The sequence below is a fragment of the Mastigoproctus giganteus genome, chromosome 8 (genome assembly GCF_048544385.1).
Source record: "Mastigoproctus giganteus isolate SK-2022 chromosome 8, ASM4854438v1, whole genome shotgun sequence".
In the NCBI taxonomy this organism is placed as follows: Eukaryota; Metazoa; Arthropoda; class Arachnida; order Uropygi; family Thelyphonidae; genus Mastigoproctus; species Mastigoproctus giganteus.
In genome coordinates this window covers 198,943,825-198,964,207 of record NC_143582.1, presented here as the reverse complement: position 1 = coordinate 198,964,207, position 20,383 = coordinate 198,943,825, and the positions used below count along the sequence as shown (strand labels likewise).

Sequence of the window (20,383 nt, the reverse complement as noted above, 5' to 3'; positions counted from 1 at the left end):
CCCACTTCCAAATTAGGTGGAAGTTTATTCCATCAATTATTCATTGGCCTAATTCGAATTACATATATTCTGCAACCATCCTTTTTTAATTTTAATTTATGTATCTGATTATCATCTGAGAAAAAGCGAAGATGTTATCAACATTTAGTTTATTTACCACTTTAAATTTACCCCTTTTCAATTCAATACACTTAGAGAATTACAGCCTGTGGGCTTCTGATTATCCAAGCAACAATCATAAATGAGAACATCTTTACAAAGATAACTTACCTCTTGGTGTTTCTTAAAATTCCATGTGGGAAACTAAGAAAAATAACAGAAAGTGAGAGGAAACTCAGAAATGGAAAAGTACAGGTCTGTAAAGTGCACCTCACTGGCATGTCTGTACCTATCACCACAAAAAACTTACAATAGAGGGTCAGCATATATATGATTAGAACCATCATGATTTGGGGTTTTTTTTTTTTTGGCCGGTGCAGCATAAGCCATAGGCTTTCTTGCACCATGCAGCCATTACTAATACTATTGATTAGAAATAAGTAAATGATACCAATAAACACATTTGCTGTTCTTGGTCTTATGTAAATATAAGTAAGCATTACAAAAACTCCAACTGCACAGAGAATAGTTTTCTTTTGGCATTACAACCACTGCAGACTTTAAGCCATGATCAGTTCTCGTAAACAAACACATGACACAAAAATGTTCATGCTTAACCAAGCTTCCACTTGGTTAGGGTTAGGCTTCCACAAGTGGAAGCCTAACACTAACTAACAAAACATCATTAATTTATACTTGTGAGCATTCAGTAATTTAGAACTTGATCCCCTATGGTTTGGCCTTGCATTCATCATATGTCAAAGGCATTACATGTTAAAAGATCATAGAGGCACCGTCTAAATTATATAACCACCTGGAGAGACAATGCATATTCCAGCAGGTAAACACAGTTTTACATACATAAGTAAAATGCAAAGCTAACATAAATTCAGCTAACTACAGTGGAATCAGACTGATACCTACAGACTGGAAAATTCAGTTAGCATTACTGCTGTCAGAAGTAAGGTTGAAATTTCTTCAAGGACCTCAGTAAACAAGGAAAAATCAGCTTATCTACTCTTCAGCATATAGGCATGTGAAACTTCTCCCACTCAACCATCCTTTTATCCATTGTAGCAACTTGCCCTTAATGCCATACTGCTTCAATTTGTACAGTAGTCTTCCATGTGCCACAGTATCAAAAGCTTTCCTAAAATCCAAGTATATGATATCAAAATTATCCTTTGTATCCAGTTCCTCTGTGACCGCATCATAGTATCCAATCAAATTTGTTAGACAAGACTTCCCCTGAACAAACTCATGCTGTGTCTGAACTATAACTGCAGTCTTGTCTAGATGATCCTGCATCGCTTCCTTAACCAGTGACTCGCCCACAAAAATCTTCACATATGCCTAACTCTACATTCACACACAAAGCCAAAATTTTGATAAAACTGAATAGTGACTACAAATTATGTACCACAGAAGTGCTAACTATAGCCAAATATGAATCTGAGTACCTCCCACACTAAATACCAGATCCCCCATTGAATTTTCTGCAATCTGGCATCTAGATAAAATCAAATACATTCATGACCAGTGCAGTAAAAGCCTTTGGCTTCCTTATACTATAATGCTAATATTAATACTAAAAGACCAATCCTCTTCTCACCAGTTTACGTCTAAAGTTAACCCCCCCCCTTATAGGGTGATATTTATGTGCTCCAGTGAGGTGCACTTCACAGACATGCTTTTCCATACTTCACTCTCCTCTCACTTTCTTTTATTTTTCTTAGTTTCCCCTCTCAGATGGAATTTTAGATAAGCAGTATCAAGAGGTGAATTATCTTTATAAAGAAGTTTTTATTTCATTTATGAGACTTATACTTGAATTATGTCACCATGTAGATGCCTGTTTCTAAAGACTGATTTAGAGAATCCATCCTTCTTGGTAAAAATATCCTTTTGTGCTGCCTAACTAATTTTGCTGGTAGTAGTAGTAGTGGCATGTGATGCAAGAAAGCAAATGTATGAGCTTATGCAGCATCAGCCAAAAAAAAAAAAAAAAAAATCACACCATTCCCTCCAAATGCCTGTCCAGTTCCTCCTTAAATTTATTCAACCTATCAACTTCCACAATGACAGATGGAAGTTTGTTCCAGCAATTAACCATCCGCTGGCTAAAGGCAAATTTCCGCACATCTATTCTACATCTGTCTTTTCTTAATTTGAATTTATGCCCCCTTAGGTTCGTAATCTGAACAAGTGGAAGGATCCCATCAGAATTCAGTATGCTCAACCCATTCAAGGCCTTATATACCTCAATCAGATCACCGCGCAGGTGCCTAGTCTCCAGCCACTGCAATTTGCAGAACTTAAGCCTCTCTTGGTAAGAGGATCCCTTCATTCCCCTCACCAATCTTGTTGCCCTTCTCTGTACACGCTCAAGTAAATCTACATCCTTCCTAAAATGAGGCCTCCAGACCTGTACACAGTACTCAAGGCGTGGCCTGACCATTGCCTTATACAGAGGGATAATCACCTCCTTTTCCCTGCTAGCAAAATTCCTATATATCATTGACAAAACCCCATGACCTGCCCTGGCAGCCTGTCTGCATTGCTCAGAAAACTTCATATCTGCCTGCACAATTACTCCCAGGTCTTTTTCATTTTTTACCACCTTAAGTGTAGTACCACACAGTTGGTACGTTTCTCTGGGGTTACTTCTACCCATATGCAGTACTTTGCATTTGTCAAGGTTAAACTTCAGTTGCCACTTATTAGCCCATCTGCCCAAATTATCCAGATCCTGTTGCAGTAGCACACTGCCATTACTGTCATTAACAACCCTGCCAACCTTTGTATCATCTGCAAACTTCGAAACTAAGCCTGATATACCTTCATCAATATCATTGATAAATATACAAAACAACAGTGGACCTAACACCGAACCCTGTGGGACTCCACTAATAACATTAGTCCAAGAAGAGCAGCACCCACTGATTACCACCCTCTGTCTTCTTGCACTTAACCATCCTTTTATCCATTGTAGCAACTTACCCTTAATACCATTCTGCTCCAATTTGTACAATAGTCTTCCATGTGCAACAGTGTCAAAAGCTTTCCTGAAATCCAAATATATGATATCAAAATTATTTTTTGCATCCAGTTCCTTTGTAACCACATCATAATAACCTATCAAATTTTTCAGACAAGACTTTCCCTTAACAAACCCATGTGTCTGAATTATTGCTGCAGTCTTGTCTAGATGATCCTGCAATGCATCTTTAACCAGGGACTCCATTATTTTAACTGGAACAGAAGTTAAACTAACTGGTCTGTAATTACTCGTGTCACCCTTCGATCCCCCTTTGTGAATTGGGGATACATTTGCACATCTCCAGTCCGTGGGAACCTCCCCTGAGTCCAAGGATGCTCTCATAATTATGGCTAAGGGTTTGCTTAGTTGCTTTGCCGCCTCCTTTAATATAACTGGATAGATCCCATCCACCCCAGGTGCTTTTCTTTCATTTAACTTCAACAATTTCTCTTCCACTTTGCTCTCAGTTATTACAAAATCATTAAGTATCTTGCTACAATTTGATAACCTTCTGCCATTTTCAAACCTTAATAATTCCTCACGTGTGAATGTAGAGACAAAATACTCATTCAGTTTGTTTGCTATCTGAGCAGGATCATCAACAGTCGAACCATCGATGTCAAGTGGACCAATCAGATTCATCCCCTTCCTTTTAGAGTTTATATAAGTAAAGAAATCCTTGCTGTTTTTCTTAGCATCTTTTGCCAAGGATTTCTCGTAATCTGCTTTCGCCTGCCGAACCTCCTTTGTGACCTGATTACAGATTAACTTATATCTGCCATAGGCTTCTGAGTCGCTTGATAATTTATATGCATCCCATGCATTTTTCTTCTCTGTTACGAGTCTCATTAGTTCATTTGACAACCATTTAGGCCTAAACCTTGAACAATATTTCTTAATAGGTAAGAAACTTTTAGTAGCTTCCACGATTAATTCCTTGAATGCTTCCCACTTAGAATTTACTGTTGGTAACATCGTCAGTTGATCCCACTGTACAGAATTTAAAAACTGTCGGAGACCACTGTACTCGCCTTTACGGAAGCAAAAACCCTTTCCTTTACCCCTAATGGTAATTAAATCTTTAAGTAAATCCCACGTCAGTACACTGTGATCACTGCCACCTAGTGGTTCTTTTATCTGCAAATTCCTAATACATGAAGGATCACTGCTGATAACCAGATCAAGAGTATTACTTTCTCTGGTTGCCTCTCGAACATGCTGCTGCAGAAAACAATCATCCAATAAATCCACAAAAGTCTGACTAGTGTGTGAGTGCCCAACCCACAAGTTCCAGTCAATATCTGGGAAGTTAAAATCCCTCATTATAAGACATTCCGATTCAACTGGATAGTTACCATCCTGAGGAGGGAAGTAAGTAATCTGATTGTTTATCTTTTTTCCTTTTTTTTTTTAGCCAGTGCATCAAAAGCCTGTGGCTTCCTTGCACTATTTGGCTAATACTACTATATATTAAAATAATCTGGGATAATCAAAGCTCCTATATATCATTGAAAAAACCCTTGGTTAAGGGTTTTTTCAGTGATATACTGAGAAGTATAAACAGCCTGTTTATACTTCTCAGAGAATTTCATGTCAGATTGTATACAATTATATCTAAGTATTTTTTGTTATCAACTATCATCAGTTTGGTGCTATTCAAATGGCATGTTATTCTGGGATTACTGCTATCCATATGCAATATAGCTTGCATTTATCAATGTTAAAGTTCAGTTGCCATTTTTCAGTCCTTAATTTATATCAACGGTTCCCATCCGGTGGTTCGCAAACCCCCAGGGGGTTCACGAAAGTAATCCAGGGGGTTCGCACTAAAAATTCTATAATGGTGTCTGCTTAGATTTACATAGGTATATTATTGTAAACTACAAAATATAACTAATAATAAACAATAAAGTAAAATCAAATTAAATAAAAAGTTAAAAAATTGCCAAAGAAAGAAACTGCATCTCCCACAATTCCTTATAATTAGTTTACTATCTTACAGTACATCATGTTAAAGGAATATTAGTATTTATGTTTTAAATACTAATTTTTTTTTTGATTTTCAAGGACCATTCTCATTGTAATGTACAGTCACTTTTTTTTTCTTTTTTTTTAGAACCTATAGTACTTAGTACCATGATGGATTGAAGGTTGAAAAATGAAAGAAGATACTTGTTGACATTAGACTTGAACTTCTGTTGATTGTAATTTTCAGGAAATACATAAGAAGGAAGGTTCTTCCAGAAAATGGAAATTAAATGAATAAATGAGGAAGTAGAAAATTGGATTCAACTTTTCTTCTTCGGATTGCTCTGAAAGAGAGAGCGGGAATTATAGAAGCCAATTCAGAAGAACAGTGCCCGTGGAAGTATCTATACAAAGGTCTATGAGACAGAGAATGGAGAGACTCTATTAGAGATGAGACTATTGTGCGGTAGCACAATGGTATCATCACCATCTGCCCCCCCACCAGGTGGAAAAGGCATGGGTTCGAATCCGTCAATGATGCGAGGAATTTTAATGGGCTTTTTTCACTCCATCGCTGAGTTAGTTGGTTTCAGTCCTTATCATTTTTTTTTTTTTTTTTGTTATAGAGGTGAGATATTAATTAACCTAATTGCCCTCTTTTGAATGGAATCTAGAAGCCTCAGAGAGGTTTTGGGGGCACCGCCCCAGAAGCGAGAACAATATTCCATGGCAGGGCGGATTTGCGATTTATACAGAGTCAACAACAGTTTGGAAGAAAAGTAATGCCAAGAGAAAAAGAAAACCAAGTTTTTTAGATGCAGAGGAAGCAATATTTGTAATGTGCTTTATGCCAGGAGAGATTAGAAGTCAGGGTAAATCCCAAGATCTTGCTTAGAAATCAGAGCGTCATCAAAGATAAACATAGGAGCAGAAGAACCCTTTTTGCGAGATATAAGACAGGACTGAGTTTTAGAAGGATTGAAATTAAGTTATCTTTGCCCCACTGGAGATCAGCATTTAAGGAAATGGTAGTGGATATTCGAGAAGTTAATGCAGTTTGAGCAGGGCAAGGTTTCTCGAACTGGAAGGTGGAATATAATGTGCTATTGTCAGTAAAACTATGGATAGGATTTCCGGTCAATGGAAGAAAGTCATTAATATACAAGAGGAAAAGAGTGGGAAAAAGAACTGAATCTTGGGAAACACCAGCATTAGTGAAGAAGTTAGAAGACAGAGAGCCATCTACCATAAACCAGTGAGCGCTTAGAGATAAAACTGGATACTCAATTACAAAAAAAAAACAGCTGGCAAACCATAGGATGGAAGCTTATTTAGAAGACCTTTATGCCAAACATGAATGAAAGCCTTAGAGATGTCAAAAGCAACTGCTTGTGTTGCACCCAACTTTTCCATTGAATTTGTCCATAAACAGGTAACATAAGCCAGAATATCACCAGTGGATCGACACTGATGGAATCCATACTGGTGATCGTTGACCAGACGGAATGTTTCTAGATAGTTTAAGATTATGGTTGATGGTTAATTGATTTCTCCATTACTTTAGAAAAAGTAGAAGTAACTGCAATGGGACGATAATTGTATGGGAGGGATTTGTCACCCTTTTTAGGAACTGGCTGGATATGAGAAAATTTCCAAGCAAAAGGAAAAACACATTTGGAATAAAAAAGAGAAAAAAGGCGGCAAAGAACAGAAGTAAGTTCAGGAGCTCAGGATTTGAGAACAAGTGGAGAAATACCATCAGGACCTGGAGCTTTCTTAGCATCAGATTCATCAAAATCCTTTTGACATCCTTTTAAATGAAGACCACATGAGGCATTGAATGGCGTGTACTGGGAATGGTTTGAAGTGATTTACCAAGATCATCAATACATGAGTTGGAAGAAAAATAGGATGCCAACAGGCCAGCTTTATTTGTGGCTGATATAGCAACAGAACCACCTGGTTTTGACAGGAGTGGGAACAGAGATGGGCAAAAATTGCAGCCAACAGTTTTGGCAAGAAACCAGAATGGTCGACTACCATTGGACAAGAAGCAAGTTTTCTACTCTTAACCTGTTCGAAATCTAGTTTGAACTGATTAATAACTGCTTTACAAAGTATAAATGATACTTAATAATAAAAATTATTATTATGCTATGTCACTTATAAAAAGGTAGTACTGGAAATATTTTGTAATAAAAATTCAGAAATATTATATGATTTCAGAGAATATAGGCTTAGTGGTTTGCTTTAAAAATATTACGTTGAAAGGGGTTCGCGATAAAAAAAATTTACATTGAAAGGGGTTTGTGATAAAAAAAATATTATCTTGAAAGTGGTTGGCGAGTCAAAAAAGGTTGGAAACCACTGGTTTATATGGATCTTTTTGAAGTAGCATACCCTGTTTATTGTCATTAACCACTGTGCCCATCTCTGTATCATAAAAATGTTCTAATTTAAACATTAACTTGAAATAACTACATAAATATCATTAGTAAATATTAAAAACAGTAAGGGGACCCAACAGTGACCCCTGTGGTATTCCACATTAATCCATTCTGGAGGCCATTTTATAACCACTCTTTGTCTCCTATCTCTTTACCGTCCCTTTATCCACAATAGTAACTGGCCCCATAATGCAACATTGCTCTAAACTAAGCAAGTTGCATCCAACAAAAAAGACAAATATATTTATATTATTCTGCTTTATTCTCCATGCAACTTGCATAACTAATGCTACTGCTAATGATCACAAGCGAAACCTTGGATCTCTTCACTGTTCAATTCTCACTTTATCACAGAGAAGTTACTTGCTGATTTCAGTATTCCATACTATAAACTAAGAGTGTTGGGCAATGAACTCTGCGCAATACCAATGTTCTAGTTTGACATCAAAAGCAATGCTAATTTAAATTATCCAGACTGTCTTGAGTAGGCTGACCCCAATCCTGATAGTTACATGGGTTATAAAGCTTAATAAGAGGAAGAATGGATTGTTGATAAACAATGCAATAAATTTTTCACTAACCTACTTTATGTTCACAGGAGAATATAAAGTGGGGGGAGTACAATATATCTTTACACAGAGACAAAAATATACATAAAAATACAATTGCTTAAAAAGTTTAATTCTAGAATTCTAGTCTAGAAAGGTAGTATTTTGGGTAGATAAGTAAATAATAACAGGTGTGAGTTATATTATACAATAGTAAAGAGTGCCTTGTTTATAGTGAAGCAAAAAAAAAAAATTATATTCAATTTAAAGTTAATTATTTAAGCATATATACAAGCTGCAATTTAATACTGGAAAGATTGTTAATGATCGTAACTATCCAGCTGACTTTTGAATTTCCCCAAGCTGTCAGCTTCATTCACCCAGGGAGGTAACTTATTCCAACAATTAACAACTTCCTGGTTAAAAGAAAACTTCATACAATCCAGTCTAAATATCTTTCCCTGAAATTTGAATTTATGGCCTTGAGCGCTGGAATCATTTATAACAGTAAAAATTTTGCATTCGTTCATTTTACTATCCCCTCTCAGAGCCTCAAAGACCTCAATCAGATTCCCTCTAAGGTGGCTGGTTGCCAAGCTCTGTAGCTCATATTTGAAGTCTTTTCTCATAAAGGTGCTCTTTTGCAGATTTCACTAAATCTAAATAGGTTGCCTATTTTAATCATATCTTTAAATGAGATGCTTTCTTCATGGGTGTTATCCATCAAGAAATGAACTATTCGTGCACACTGTACACAATGATAAACAAGCATCATGTTACAAACCCTGTAATGGGTTCTTATTCACATGCATAATAAGAACCTGGAAAGGGATTGGAATGTGATGCTCATTTATTAAAAATTATTTATTGTGATATGCAAAGTGTGTCAATGGTTTTATTTCTTGAATGGCACCTGCCTTTGGATTCTTTCAAAAAAGCTAAATTTTTTTTTTTAGGTGCTATTCATAATTATCTTAAAAACAGTAGGTCTATACAGCCAAAATGTCTCAAGTGAATAGGCAGTGTAGCTTAATTTAGGATGTTGGAGTTTTATTATTATTATTAGCCATATGGTGCAAGAAAGCCTAAGGCTTATGCTGCACCAGCCAAAAAAAAATAACCCTGAGAGAGAGAGAGTCAAAAGTAGAAGGGAATCACCAAGAAAGGTGATATCCAACTCAGGACCTGGGTGTGCCAAGCCCATACTCACCAGACATGAGCCCCTGAGTTTAGAGACATGACTGAAGCTAAACATATATAAAGGTTAAAATATAACTAAGACTGTCTTTTCAGTATTTCCTTAATGAGTTATCAGAGAATGGATAAGTTATAATGAAATAAACTTAAATACTTATATTTAAGAAAATATCCAGATATTACCTGAATATCTCTGTCAATCACCCAGTTGACTTCAAAATCGTCATCATCTTCACCAAAAGGATTCACAAGTGTTTCAGCCACCTAGACAATAAAATTTGTAGAATATAATGCAATGCAGAAATTTAAATTTGTATAAAATAAATGTATTTAGCCAATTTTTGAATAATTTCAAATGAAGGATGTAGGAACGTAATCAGATAGTAAACTGAATTTTAAAATTGCATATTTGTCCACTGATCTTAGAATAATTGTATATATGTCCCCCATTCCTACTCACTATTCTAAATCTATGAAAATAAACTAAAGTTTATTATTGACTTATTATTATAAGTCAGTTATCAACAAGATCCTATGCATTAATTTATTTTAAAATAAGCAGCACTTCTCTGGAGAGTGGTGGTATTTTTTCTGATGATTCAAAGCTGGTGATCCAAAACACGAAAATTATTGGTACTCTACGAACATATGTAAAATTGAAGGTTGAGCATATAGAAAATACGTTTACAATGGATTTGAATTCTTGTGAATTGCAATTATCAGAGAATACATATTAGTATTAGTAATGGCCACATTACTAATACTAATATGTATTAGGAAGCTTATGCTGCACCACCCAAAAAAAATTAAAAAAATAATAATAAAATAAAAAAATAACAAAAAATAAATAAAATAAAATAACAAAAATAAAATTATAGAATAAAAACAAATTAATAATAATAAGAAGAAAATTTTTTAAAAATGAGAAGAAAATTTTTAAAAAAATCAGAAGAAAATAATAATAATAAGAAGAAAATCAGAAGAAAATAATAATAATGAGAAGAAAATTTTAAAAAAAATCAGAAGAAAATAATAATAATAAGAAGAAAATCAGAAGAAAATAATAATAATGAGAAGAAAATTTTTAAAAAATAATAATAATTAATAAGAGAAAAGAAAATGGACAACCTATGCATTTCCTCCCCTCCCTTAGGTAATTATCCAGCTGACCTTTGAATTTCCCCAAACTGTCAGCCTCTATCACCCATGTAGGTAACTTATTCCAGTAATTTATAATTCCGTGGCTAAAATAAAACTTCCTACTATCCAGTCTAAACAACTCTCCCCATAACTTGAAATTATGGCCCCTTGTTCTAGAATCATTTAAAACCAAGAAAATTTTGTCCTTATTCATTTTTCTTATTCCTCTCAGAGCCTTAAACACCTCAATCAAGTTTCCTCTAAGATGCTTAGTTTCCAAGCTCTGCAACCCACATATTCGAAGTCTTTCCTCATATGGATGCCCTTTTGCCAATCTCACCAGCCGAGTTACCCATCTTTGGAACCTTTCAAGAAGCACAATGTCTTTCTTTAGGTGCGGTCTCTATACTTGAACACAGTATTCCAAGTGTGGTCTAACAATAACCTTATATAATAGGATTATGACGTCCTTATCTCTCCTAGCAATTGTTTGATAAATCATCGATAGGACACCATGGGCCCTCCTTGCAACCAGTCCACAATGCTCAGAGAACTCCATATCTGACCATATCGTAATACCAAGTCCCTTTCCTCCACTACCAGTGTTAGTTCAACTCAGCCAAGTGTATAAGTTATTTTAGGGTTACTGTTCCCCAGGTGCAATACCTTACACTTTGCTGGATTAAAGCATAGCTGCCATTTTTCTGGCCATCCCTGAAGTCTATCTAAGTCATTCTGAAGAAGCTCTGCTTGGTGCCAATCATTACATCATATGCAAATTTAGTCTACTCTACCAATCTTTACATCATCTGCAAATTTAGACATCACACTCTCTATCCCTTCATCGATATCATTTATGAAAATCAAAAACAACAGTGGTCCTAATACTGATCCTTGGGGGACTCCACTTCTTACATCAACCCAATCTGAGGAATAGCCATTTATCACAACCTTTTGCCTCCTGTCCTGAAGCCATCCAGCTATCCATTTAAGGATTTTCCCTGTGATTCCAACCTGTTCCTGCTTATAAAGTAACCGCTCATGTGGGACTGTGTCAAATGCCTTGCTGAAATCCAAATAAACAACGTCGAAATTATTCCCTATCTCCAGCTCTTGAGTGACCCTGTCAAAATATCTAACCAGATTAGTTAAACATGATTTTCCCTTTATGAAACCATGCTGAGTATCCTTTAGAATTCCATTTCTATCTAAGTGATCCTGAATTCCACCCTTGATCATAGTCTCCATGATTTTCCCTACTACTGAAGTTAAACTAACTGACCAGTAATTTCCCACTTCACTCTAAGAACTGCCATTATGTATTGGAGATACATTGGCATTTTTCCAATCCAACAGAATTGCTCCTGAGTCAAGTAATGCTCTCATAATTAGTCTCAATGGTTCAATGCACTCACTTGCCACCTCACTTAAGATTAAAGGGTAAATGCCATCAACTCCAGGTGCCTTACTGGCCTGTAGGCTCGAAAGTTTTTTCATTAAATAAACATTTGAAATTTCAACATCATTAATTACATTTTTTTTCAACTTCACTCCCATAACCTCTCATTGACGCAAAGGGTTTTTTTCTGTAAATATCGATGCAAAGTAACTGTTAAGTTCATCTGCAACATCAGCTGGGGTATCTAATACTATCCCACGTCCATCATACATTATCCCACGTCCATTACATAAGAATCTGATCTGGTTTGTCCTTCTCTTCTTTGCATTTATATATGTGAAGAATTCCTTATCCCCCCCTCCCCTCTTTTCCAGTGATTTCTCATAATCTGCATTTGACAGCCTAACCTTTTCAGTGGCATTATTACAGATCAATTTGTAGCTGTTATAGGCTTCAGTACTTTTTATTGCTCTGTAACTTTCGCATGCCATCTTTTTTTCCCCCAGCAATCTGGCAACTTTATTATTCATCCAACTTGGAATCCTCCTCGTGGAGTATTTTTTTAATGATATATAAGCATTCAAGGCTTCTGTGATTAATGTTTTAAACGTATACCATAATTCAATTGTATTCATTCTCTGTGAGATATCTACCCAGTTAATAGAGGCCATGTAGCACCTTAAGGCATCGTAATTTCCTTTCCTGAAATTATAACCCATTTAACTACTGCTATCTTTCTCTTCATTGTCCACCGTAGAACTCCGTGATCACTTCCTGCTACTGGTTCCTGTACTGTCAGCCCTATTATGTCATCTGGTTCATGGGTGATGATGAGGTCTAGAGTATTCTTTTCCCTAGTACTTTCCCTGACATGTTGATACAAATAGCAATCATCTAGTTGATTTAAAAATTTTGTCCCCCATGTGGAGTTTTCTTCCCATTTGCTCCATCAATTAGAGGCAAATTGAAATCACCCATGATAAGACATTCATGATTACTTGTCCATTCCATTTGCATGTAGAGGCTCTCATCATAATCTTCACAATCACTTGGCCTGTAGATTACTCCCACTCTCATCATACCTTTGCTTTCAACTATCTCACACCATACAGTTTCTATACTAGCATGCGAAATGTCTGAATTTGGGAAAGCTTTTGTCACGCTCAGGCTGCTTTTGATAAGAAGCATGACCCACCACTCCTTTATCTTTCCTATCCTTCCTAAATACATTATACACACCATACTGAATATGAAGGAAAGTTGCTCCAAAGAAGAAAAGTAGAAGAGGTAAATAAGAAAAAAGTTGGTTCAGGAAGTCTAAAGTTGAACTATGAATAGATTTTGATTTGCTGACCCATATTTAGTCTGGTTTGGAAGAAAGAACTGTAGATGTTAATGCAGGAACTGTTCTTTTAAGTTATCATGTTCAATTCCACTTCTTCCAGATGCTAGTTCAGAAGAACAGTGTCTGTGGAAATATCTACAGAAAAGGCCTGCAAAAGAAATTGAATATCTCTGTGACAGGAAGTGAGTTTGTGAAGGAAGAATCATTAACTAACTTGGTTGTCCTCTTTTGGATAGGGTATGAGAGTTTAAGAGAGGTTTTGGAGGCATGTAGAAAAAATATTCTATGGGAGTGTGGATTTGTGATTTCTACAGAGTATTTAGCTGCTAGAAGTAACATTGAGAGTGATAGATAGAGAAAAACTTTTTTTTTTTGCAAGAAATAAGACATGGTTTTAGAAGGATTGCATTAACTAAGTTTTCTTCTCTCCATGGGAGAATTACCTGGAGATCAACATTTAAGTAAATAGTAACAACTATTCAAGAATTTGTAGCTGTTTAAGCAAAACGGTTTCTAGACTGGAAAGTGGAATACAGCATACTATCACTGTCAAAGTTATGCACTGGATTTCCAGTCAATGGAAGAAGATTATTGATATGCAGGAGGAAAAGAAAAGGTGAGAAAACAGAATAGTGGAGAAATCCAGAATTAGTTAGGAAATTAGAGGAAAGAGTGCCACTCCTACAACAAACAATGAGTCAGGGAGAAAGCTAGCTATCAAACAGAAAAAAAATGGAAGGCAGATTATTATTATTATTATTATTAGCTGTATGGTGCAAGGAAGCCATAGGCTTATGCTGCACCAGCGAAAAAAAAATTGCCGAGTTACCCTAAGAGAGAGAGAGAGGTAGAAGGGAATCACCAAGAAAGAGAAGAATGATGATATCCAGCTCAGGACCCTGGGTGTGCCAATCCCATACTCACCAGATGTGAGCCCCCTGGGGTTAAATATGTTAATATGGATGCTGGCTTCAAAGACCTTTGTACCAAACACCACCAAAAGTCTTAAAAATATCAAGAGAAACTAACTGTGTTTCTAAAAATAATTATATGGAATTTTTCCAAAGATAAGTAACATAAGCCAATATATAAAAAGTGCTTTTACACTGAGGATCTATACTAGCAATCATCAATCAGATAGAACGTTAAGATGTCATAATAGTTAATGTTTGATGAAGTTCTCCATTGATTTCTCTAAGAGCACCAAGATGAAACCTAAAAGAATGAATTATTGTCCTTGACCATATCAAGAATAAGCAGAAATTTATTTATTTTATTTGCTCCAGTTTGGGGAATTGTTTGGATATGAAGAAATTTCCATGCAGAAGCAAAAATAACAGATACCAGTTATATAAGAGAGTGTAAAAAAGGGACAAAAAATGAGTTAGCTCTGGAGCTTGAAGAACAAATAGAGAAATGTCCCTAGAATTCGGTGACTTCTTAGTCTTGAGATAGCTTTGGAGACCCTTTTATTTTCTGTTTGAAAACAAAGGGAAATACTGAATGGAATGTGTTCAGTATGGCAGGAGGTGATTAATTGCTGGAACAAACTTCCATCTGTCGTTGTGGAAGTTGATAGGTTAAATAAATTTAAGGAGGAACTGGACAGGCATTTGGAGGGAATGGTGTGATTTTTTGTTTTTTTTGGCTGATGCTGCATAAGCTCATACACTTGCTTTCTTGCATCACATGCCACTACTACTACTACTACTACTTACTGAAGTCTATATATATATATATATATATATATATATATATAACTCTGTATTTAAATCTAGACTACTTGGCACATGTGCCATGTTAGTTCTAAAGTCATTACACAACTACAGCATACCTTTAACCATCCCATATAGAAAAAAAACTGAAGAAAGTTAAATATTGGAATGTATAAGTCAACTTCATATCCTGGATAACCTTGACTGGGATCAAGATACTGTCTTCCCATTAGAGTAGCCAAGAAAAATGTATAAACAACTAATGTGACAACCTGAAACAGATATATAAAATCATAAATATTAAATTATGTAAATATTTTATATAAACTTTTCATTTTGATGATGAATAAAATGAATCTGTATATTTTAATAAAAACAATATTTTTATTAGTAATAATTTAGTAATAATTGCAAAAAATTAATACTCATCTCATAACAATGTTGTTATGAGACAGATGAAAGCTACTGGGTAGTCTTCCTTCACAGTTTTTTGAAGTTTAGCCACGAATTATATTCTAGCCCTGTTAAACATGCTGCCATTTCAAACTAATGAAATTTAAAACTCTCAGTGTTGGGGGAAGGGGGGGGTAATATATATATAAATGAATAAATGACATATACAGGTAATTCTCGACTTTATGAGTTAATTCGTTCCTAGCGCGCACTCTTAAAGCGGGAATTTATTTCCCATAGACATAAGGTTAAAAATAGGGGTTACGTTTTCAACAATGAAATTAGTTAGCTAATTAGTTTATGTTTAAACAATGATTGATTTATCGAAAGAAATGAAAACGTAGCCTGTAAAATCAAGCAAATTATAATAGTAGAGAAATTATTTACGCTTTAAAAATGTTAAAGAATGTTTATTCTTCATCATCGGCTAATGCACACTCATTAATCACTCATTATTGGCTCGGCACTCGTTGGTTTGTTGCACAAGGAGTCATCTTCTTCAGAAATGCTTCAAGAGGTATTTGTTTCCAAGATAATCTTCTCTTTTACGATTGCATGCATAAGCATTTTTTAACAGTTGTTGTTATTTGGTTTTTAGGAGCATTAGCAACTAAGGCCATATTGTTCCGTGGATATGCGGTGGTCATTCCCTGACCTTTCTGCATCCTCTGTATTTGGTGGTCAGGGGCTCGAACCCTGGTCTAATCAAGAAGCATGTGCTACGCACTGCTGCTCCGGCCCACCTGGCTACGGAGACGCTATTTTTTAACGGCACACAAAAAAATTGTAACTAACACGATTCGTGTGGAGTAACAAGTTTACAAAGCTTAAAAAAAAAAGGAATGAAGAGAAGATTCTTAAAATTTATTTATGTTTTTTATACGATTGAAAATTTCAGTAAAGGGGAAACATATTTCACCATACGTAAAAAACCACACAATTCCAGCTATCGGTATTTTCGCAAATGCAAGAAGATCGAGTTTACTACCCATTTATAATTGCTTGCAGTAACAGAGCTCAATAAACCGGAAAGTGCAAATTGTTTTTATTGATTTATGGTCGTGACCTCCAGAAAGGTGCTTTAGAAAAATATCACAAAGGCGTTTAAAATTGATTCTTATAACGGAACATATGATAATGATGAAAGTGTAGCGCATTTTAATGATTTACATTGGTAGCTAATACAAATTACAAACCACGCTCATGACTTTTTATATCACTTTAAGGTCACGAGCGTGACCTTAAAAATGATATTTTAGAGAGATAAATAGCTTAGTGATACAGCAAAAATTTCAACTTCCGAGATCTTGAAACGAATTACCAAAAAACAATGTGTTATTGGGTTCACATTACAATATTTTAACGATACGAACATTAATTGCAAAAAATGAATGTGTAACATTCATTTTTTGCAATTAATGTTCATATTTTCGATTTTGTTGATACTTGATACTTGGGAAAAAAAAACTTGTAAACCCTTGAACTCGTAAAGCGAGAACTGCCTGTATATAAATGAATAATATAGTACAGAACAACCTTCCTTTTAATTAGGAAACAAGATTTTCATAAATTAAATCACAGTAAATACTAAATAAGGTGAGTTTCTACACATCAGTTTAGTAACAATTATTGCACTTGAGAAGAAGCCAAACAACATATGGGTATAATTTTTCTTGTTTATGATATACTGAATATATTACTATAAGCCTAGTTTGTATGGATGCAAATTTTTATATTTTATAAGTTTCTACAAAAACCTATGTGGGTTTAATTTTTCATGTTTGTTAGTGTTCAGAATTCTGAACACTAACAAACATTTCCCAAACCATGAATAAATTACAGTACAATAGTATAAATTTCAAGCTTAAAGTAACAAATGCATTAATATTAAGGAAAGATGCTATTATGCTTATGTAGTTGTAAAAAAAATTTATTTTTTTTACAACTTATATAAAAATATAAGTGCTGGGATAAGGAGGTGATTATTCCCTTGTATAAGGCAATGGTCAGGCCACACCTAGAGTACTGTATACAGGTCTGGAGGCCTCATTTCAAGAAGGATGTAGAGATGCTGGAACGAGTACAGAGAAGGGCAACAAGATTAGTGAATGGAACAAAGGGGTGCTCTTACGAAGAAAGGCTTAAGTTTTGCAAATTACAGTGTCTGGAGACTAGGCACCAGCGAGGTGATCTGATAGAGGTGTATAAAGCCTTGAATGGTTTGAGCATGCTCAATGCTGATGGGATTCTTCCTCTTGCTCAGAATAATCACCTGAGAGGGCATAAATTCAAATTGAGGAAGGACAGATGTAGGATAGACGTGAGGAAATTTGCCTTTAGCCAGAGCCAGCGGGTGGTTGGTTGGTGGAACAGACTTCCATCCCTTGTCGTGCAAGTTGATAGCCTAAATAAGTTTAAGGCTCAGCTGGACAGGTATTTCGAACAAACAGAGGGGTGAAGTGGAAGTGGTTATTTTTTATTTATTTATTTATTTATTTTTTTTTGGCTGATGCTGCATAAGCTTGCTTTTTTGCATCAAATGCCTCTACTAATGCTAATGCTAAGACAGAGAGTGGTAATCAATGGACACTGCTCTTTGTGGACTAATGTTATTAGTGGAGTCCCTCAGGGTTCAGTGTTGGGTTCCTTTTTGTTTCTCTATTTATAAATGATATTGATGATGGTATATCAGGCTTAGTGTCCAAGTTTGCAGACGATATGAAGCTTGGCAGGGTTGTTAATGACAATAATAACAGTAAAGTGCTGAAGCAGGATCTAGAAAAGTTGAACAGATGGGCTGAGAGGTGGCAAATGAAGTTTTACATTGACAAATGTAAAGTACTACATACGGGAAGCAGTAATCCCAGAGTAATGTATCAACTCAGTGGTACCACACTGACAGTGGTAGAGAATGAAAAGGACCTGGGAGTAATTGTGCAGGCAGATATGAAGTTTTCTGAGCAGTGCAAATGGTAGTAGTAGTAGTAGTAGTAGTGGCACGTGATGCAAGAAAGCAAGTGTAGGAGCTTATGCAGCATCAGCCAAAAAAAAAAAAAAAAACAAAAAATCACACCATTCCTTCCAAATGCCTGTCCAGTTCCTCCTTAAATTTATTTAACCTATCAACTTCCACAACGACAGATGGAAGTTTGTTCCAGCAATTAACCACCCGCTGGCTAAAGGCAAATTTCCGCACATCTATTCTACATCTGTCCTTTCTTAATTTGAACTTATGTCCCCGTAGGTTCGTAATCTGAACAAGTGGAAGGATCCCATCAGAATTCAGTGTGCTCAACCCATTCAAGGCCTTATAGACCTCAATCAGATCACCGCGCAGGTGCCTAGTCTCCAGCCACTGCAATTTGCAGAACTTAAGCCTCTCTTGGTAAGAGGATCCCTTCATTCCCCTCACCAATCGTGTTGCTCTTCTCTGTACACGCTCAAGTAAATCTACATCCTTCCTAAAATGAGGCCTCCTGTACGCAGTACTCAAGGCGTGGCCTGACCATTGCCTTATACAGAGGGATAATCACCTCCTTTTCCCTGCTAGCAAAATTCCTATATATCATTGACAAAACCCCATGACCTGCCCTGGCAGCCTGTCTGCATTGCTCAGAAAACTTCATATCTGACTGCACAATTACACCCAGGTCTTTTTCATTTTCTACCACCTTAAGTGTAGTACCACACAGTTGGTACGTTTCTCTGGGGTTACTTCTACCCATATGCAGTACTTTGCATTTGTCAAGGTTAAACTTCAGTTGCCACTTCTTAGCCCATCTGCCCAAATTATCTAGATCCTGTTGCAGTAGCACACTGCCATGACTGTCATTAACAACCCTGCCAACCTTTGTGTCATCTGCGAACTTCGACATTAAGCCTGATATACCTTCATCAATATCATTGATAAATACACAAAACAACAGTGGACCTAACACCGAATCCTGTGGGACTCCACTAATAACATTAGTCCACGAAGAGCAGCACCCATTGATTACCACCCTCTGTCTTCTCCCACTTAACCATCCTTTTATCCATTGTAGCAACTTACCCTTAATACCAGTCTGCTCCAATTTGTACAGTAGTCTTCCATGCGCAACAGTGTCAAAAGCTTTCCTGAAATCCAAGTATATGATATCAAAATTATTTTTTGCATCCAGTTCCTTCGTGACCATATCATAATAACCAATCAAATTTGTCAGACAAGACTTTCCCTTAACAAACCCATGCTGTGTCTGAATTATTGCTGCAGTCTTGTCTAGATGATCCTGCAATGCATCTTTAACCAGTGACTCCATTATTTTACCCGGAACAGAAGTTAAACTAACTGGTCTGTAATTGCTCGTGTCACCCTTCGATCCACCTTTGTGAATTGGGGGATACATTTGCACATCTCCAGTCAGTGGGAACCTCCCCTGAGTTCAAGGATGCTCTCATAATTATGGCTAAGGGTTTGCTTAGTTGCTTTGCCGCCTCCTTTAAAATAACTGGATAGATCCCATCCACCCCAGGTGCCTTTCTTATGTTTATGGTCTGCAAGAGTAGCTCATGGTGTCTTTGTCAATGATATACAGATATTTTTCTAGCAGGGATAAGGAGGTGATTATACCCTTGTATAAGGCAATGGTCAGGCCACACCTTGAGTATTGTATACAGGTCTGGAGGCCTCATTTTAAGAAGGATGTAGAGCTGTTGGAATGAGTACAGAGAAGCACAACAAGATTAGTGGATGGAACAAATGGATGCTCTTGCAAAGAAAGGCTTAAGTTTTGCAAATTACAGTGTCTTGAGACTAGACACTTGCGAGGTGATCTGATTGAGGTGTATAAAGCCTTGAATGGTTTGAGCATGCTCAATGCTGATGGAATCTTTCCTCTTGCTCAGAATAATCGCCTGACAGAGCACAAATTCAAATTGAGGAAAGACGGTTGTAGGATAGATGTGTGGAAGTTTGCCTTTAGCCAGCGGGTGGTTGATTGCTGGAATTTCCATCTGTCATTGTAGAAGTTGATAGCTTAATTAGATTCAAGGC

At 36.2% G+C, this 20,383-nt stretch overlaps 1 protein-coding gene across 1 annotated transcript in view; it reads right to left on the bottom strand.

The window, feature by feature from the left end:
- LOC150082161 (uncharacterized) overlaps window positions 1-20,383 on the bottom strand; it is a 184,577-nt gene that overhangs the window by 64,003 nt on the left and 100,191 nt on the right. Inside the window, exons 9-10 of the mRNA XM_090380441.1 lie at window positions 15,018-15,170; window positions 9,483-9,563 (exon numbers count right to left, since the gene is read on the bottom strand). Coding sequence (XP_090236567.1) covers window positions 9,483-9,563; window positions 15,018-15,170 — 234 coding nt within the window. The remainder of the gene's footprint in view (window positions 1-9,482; window positions 9,564-15,017; window positions 15,171-20,383) is intronic.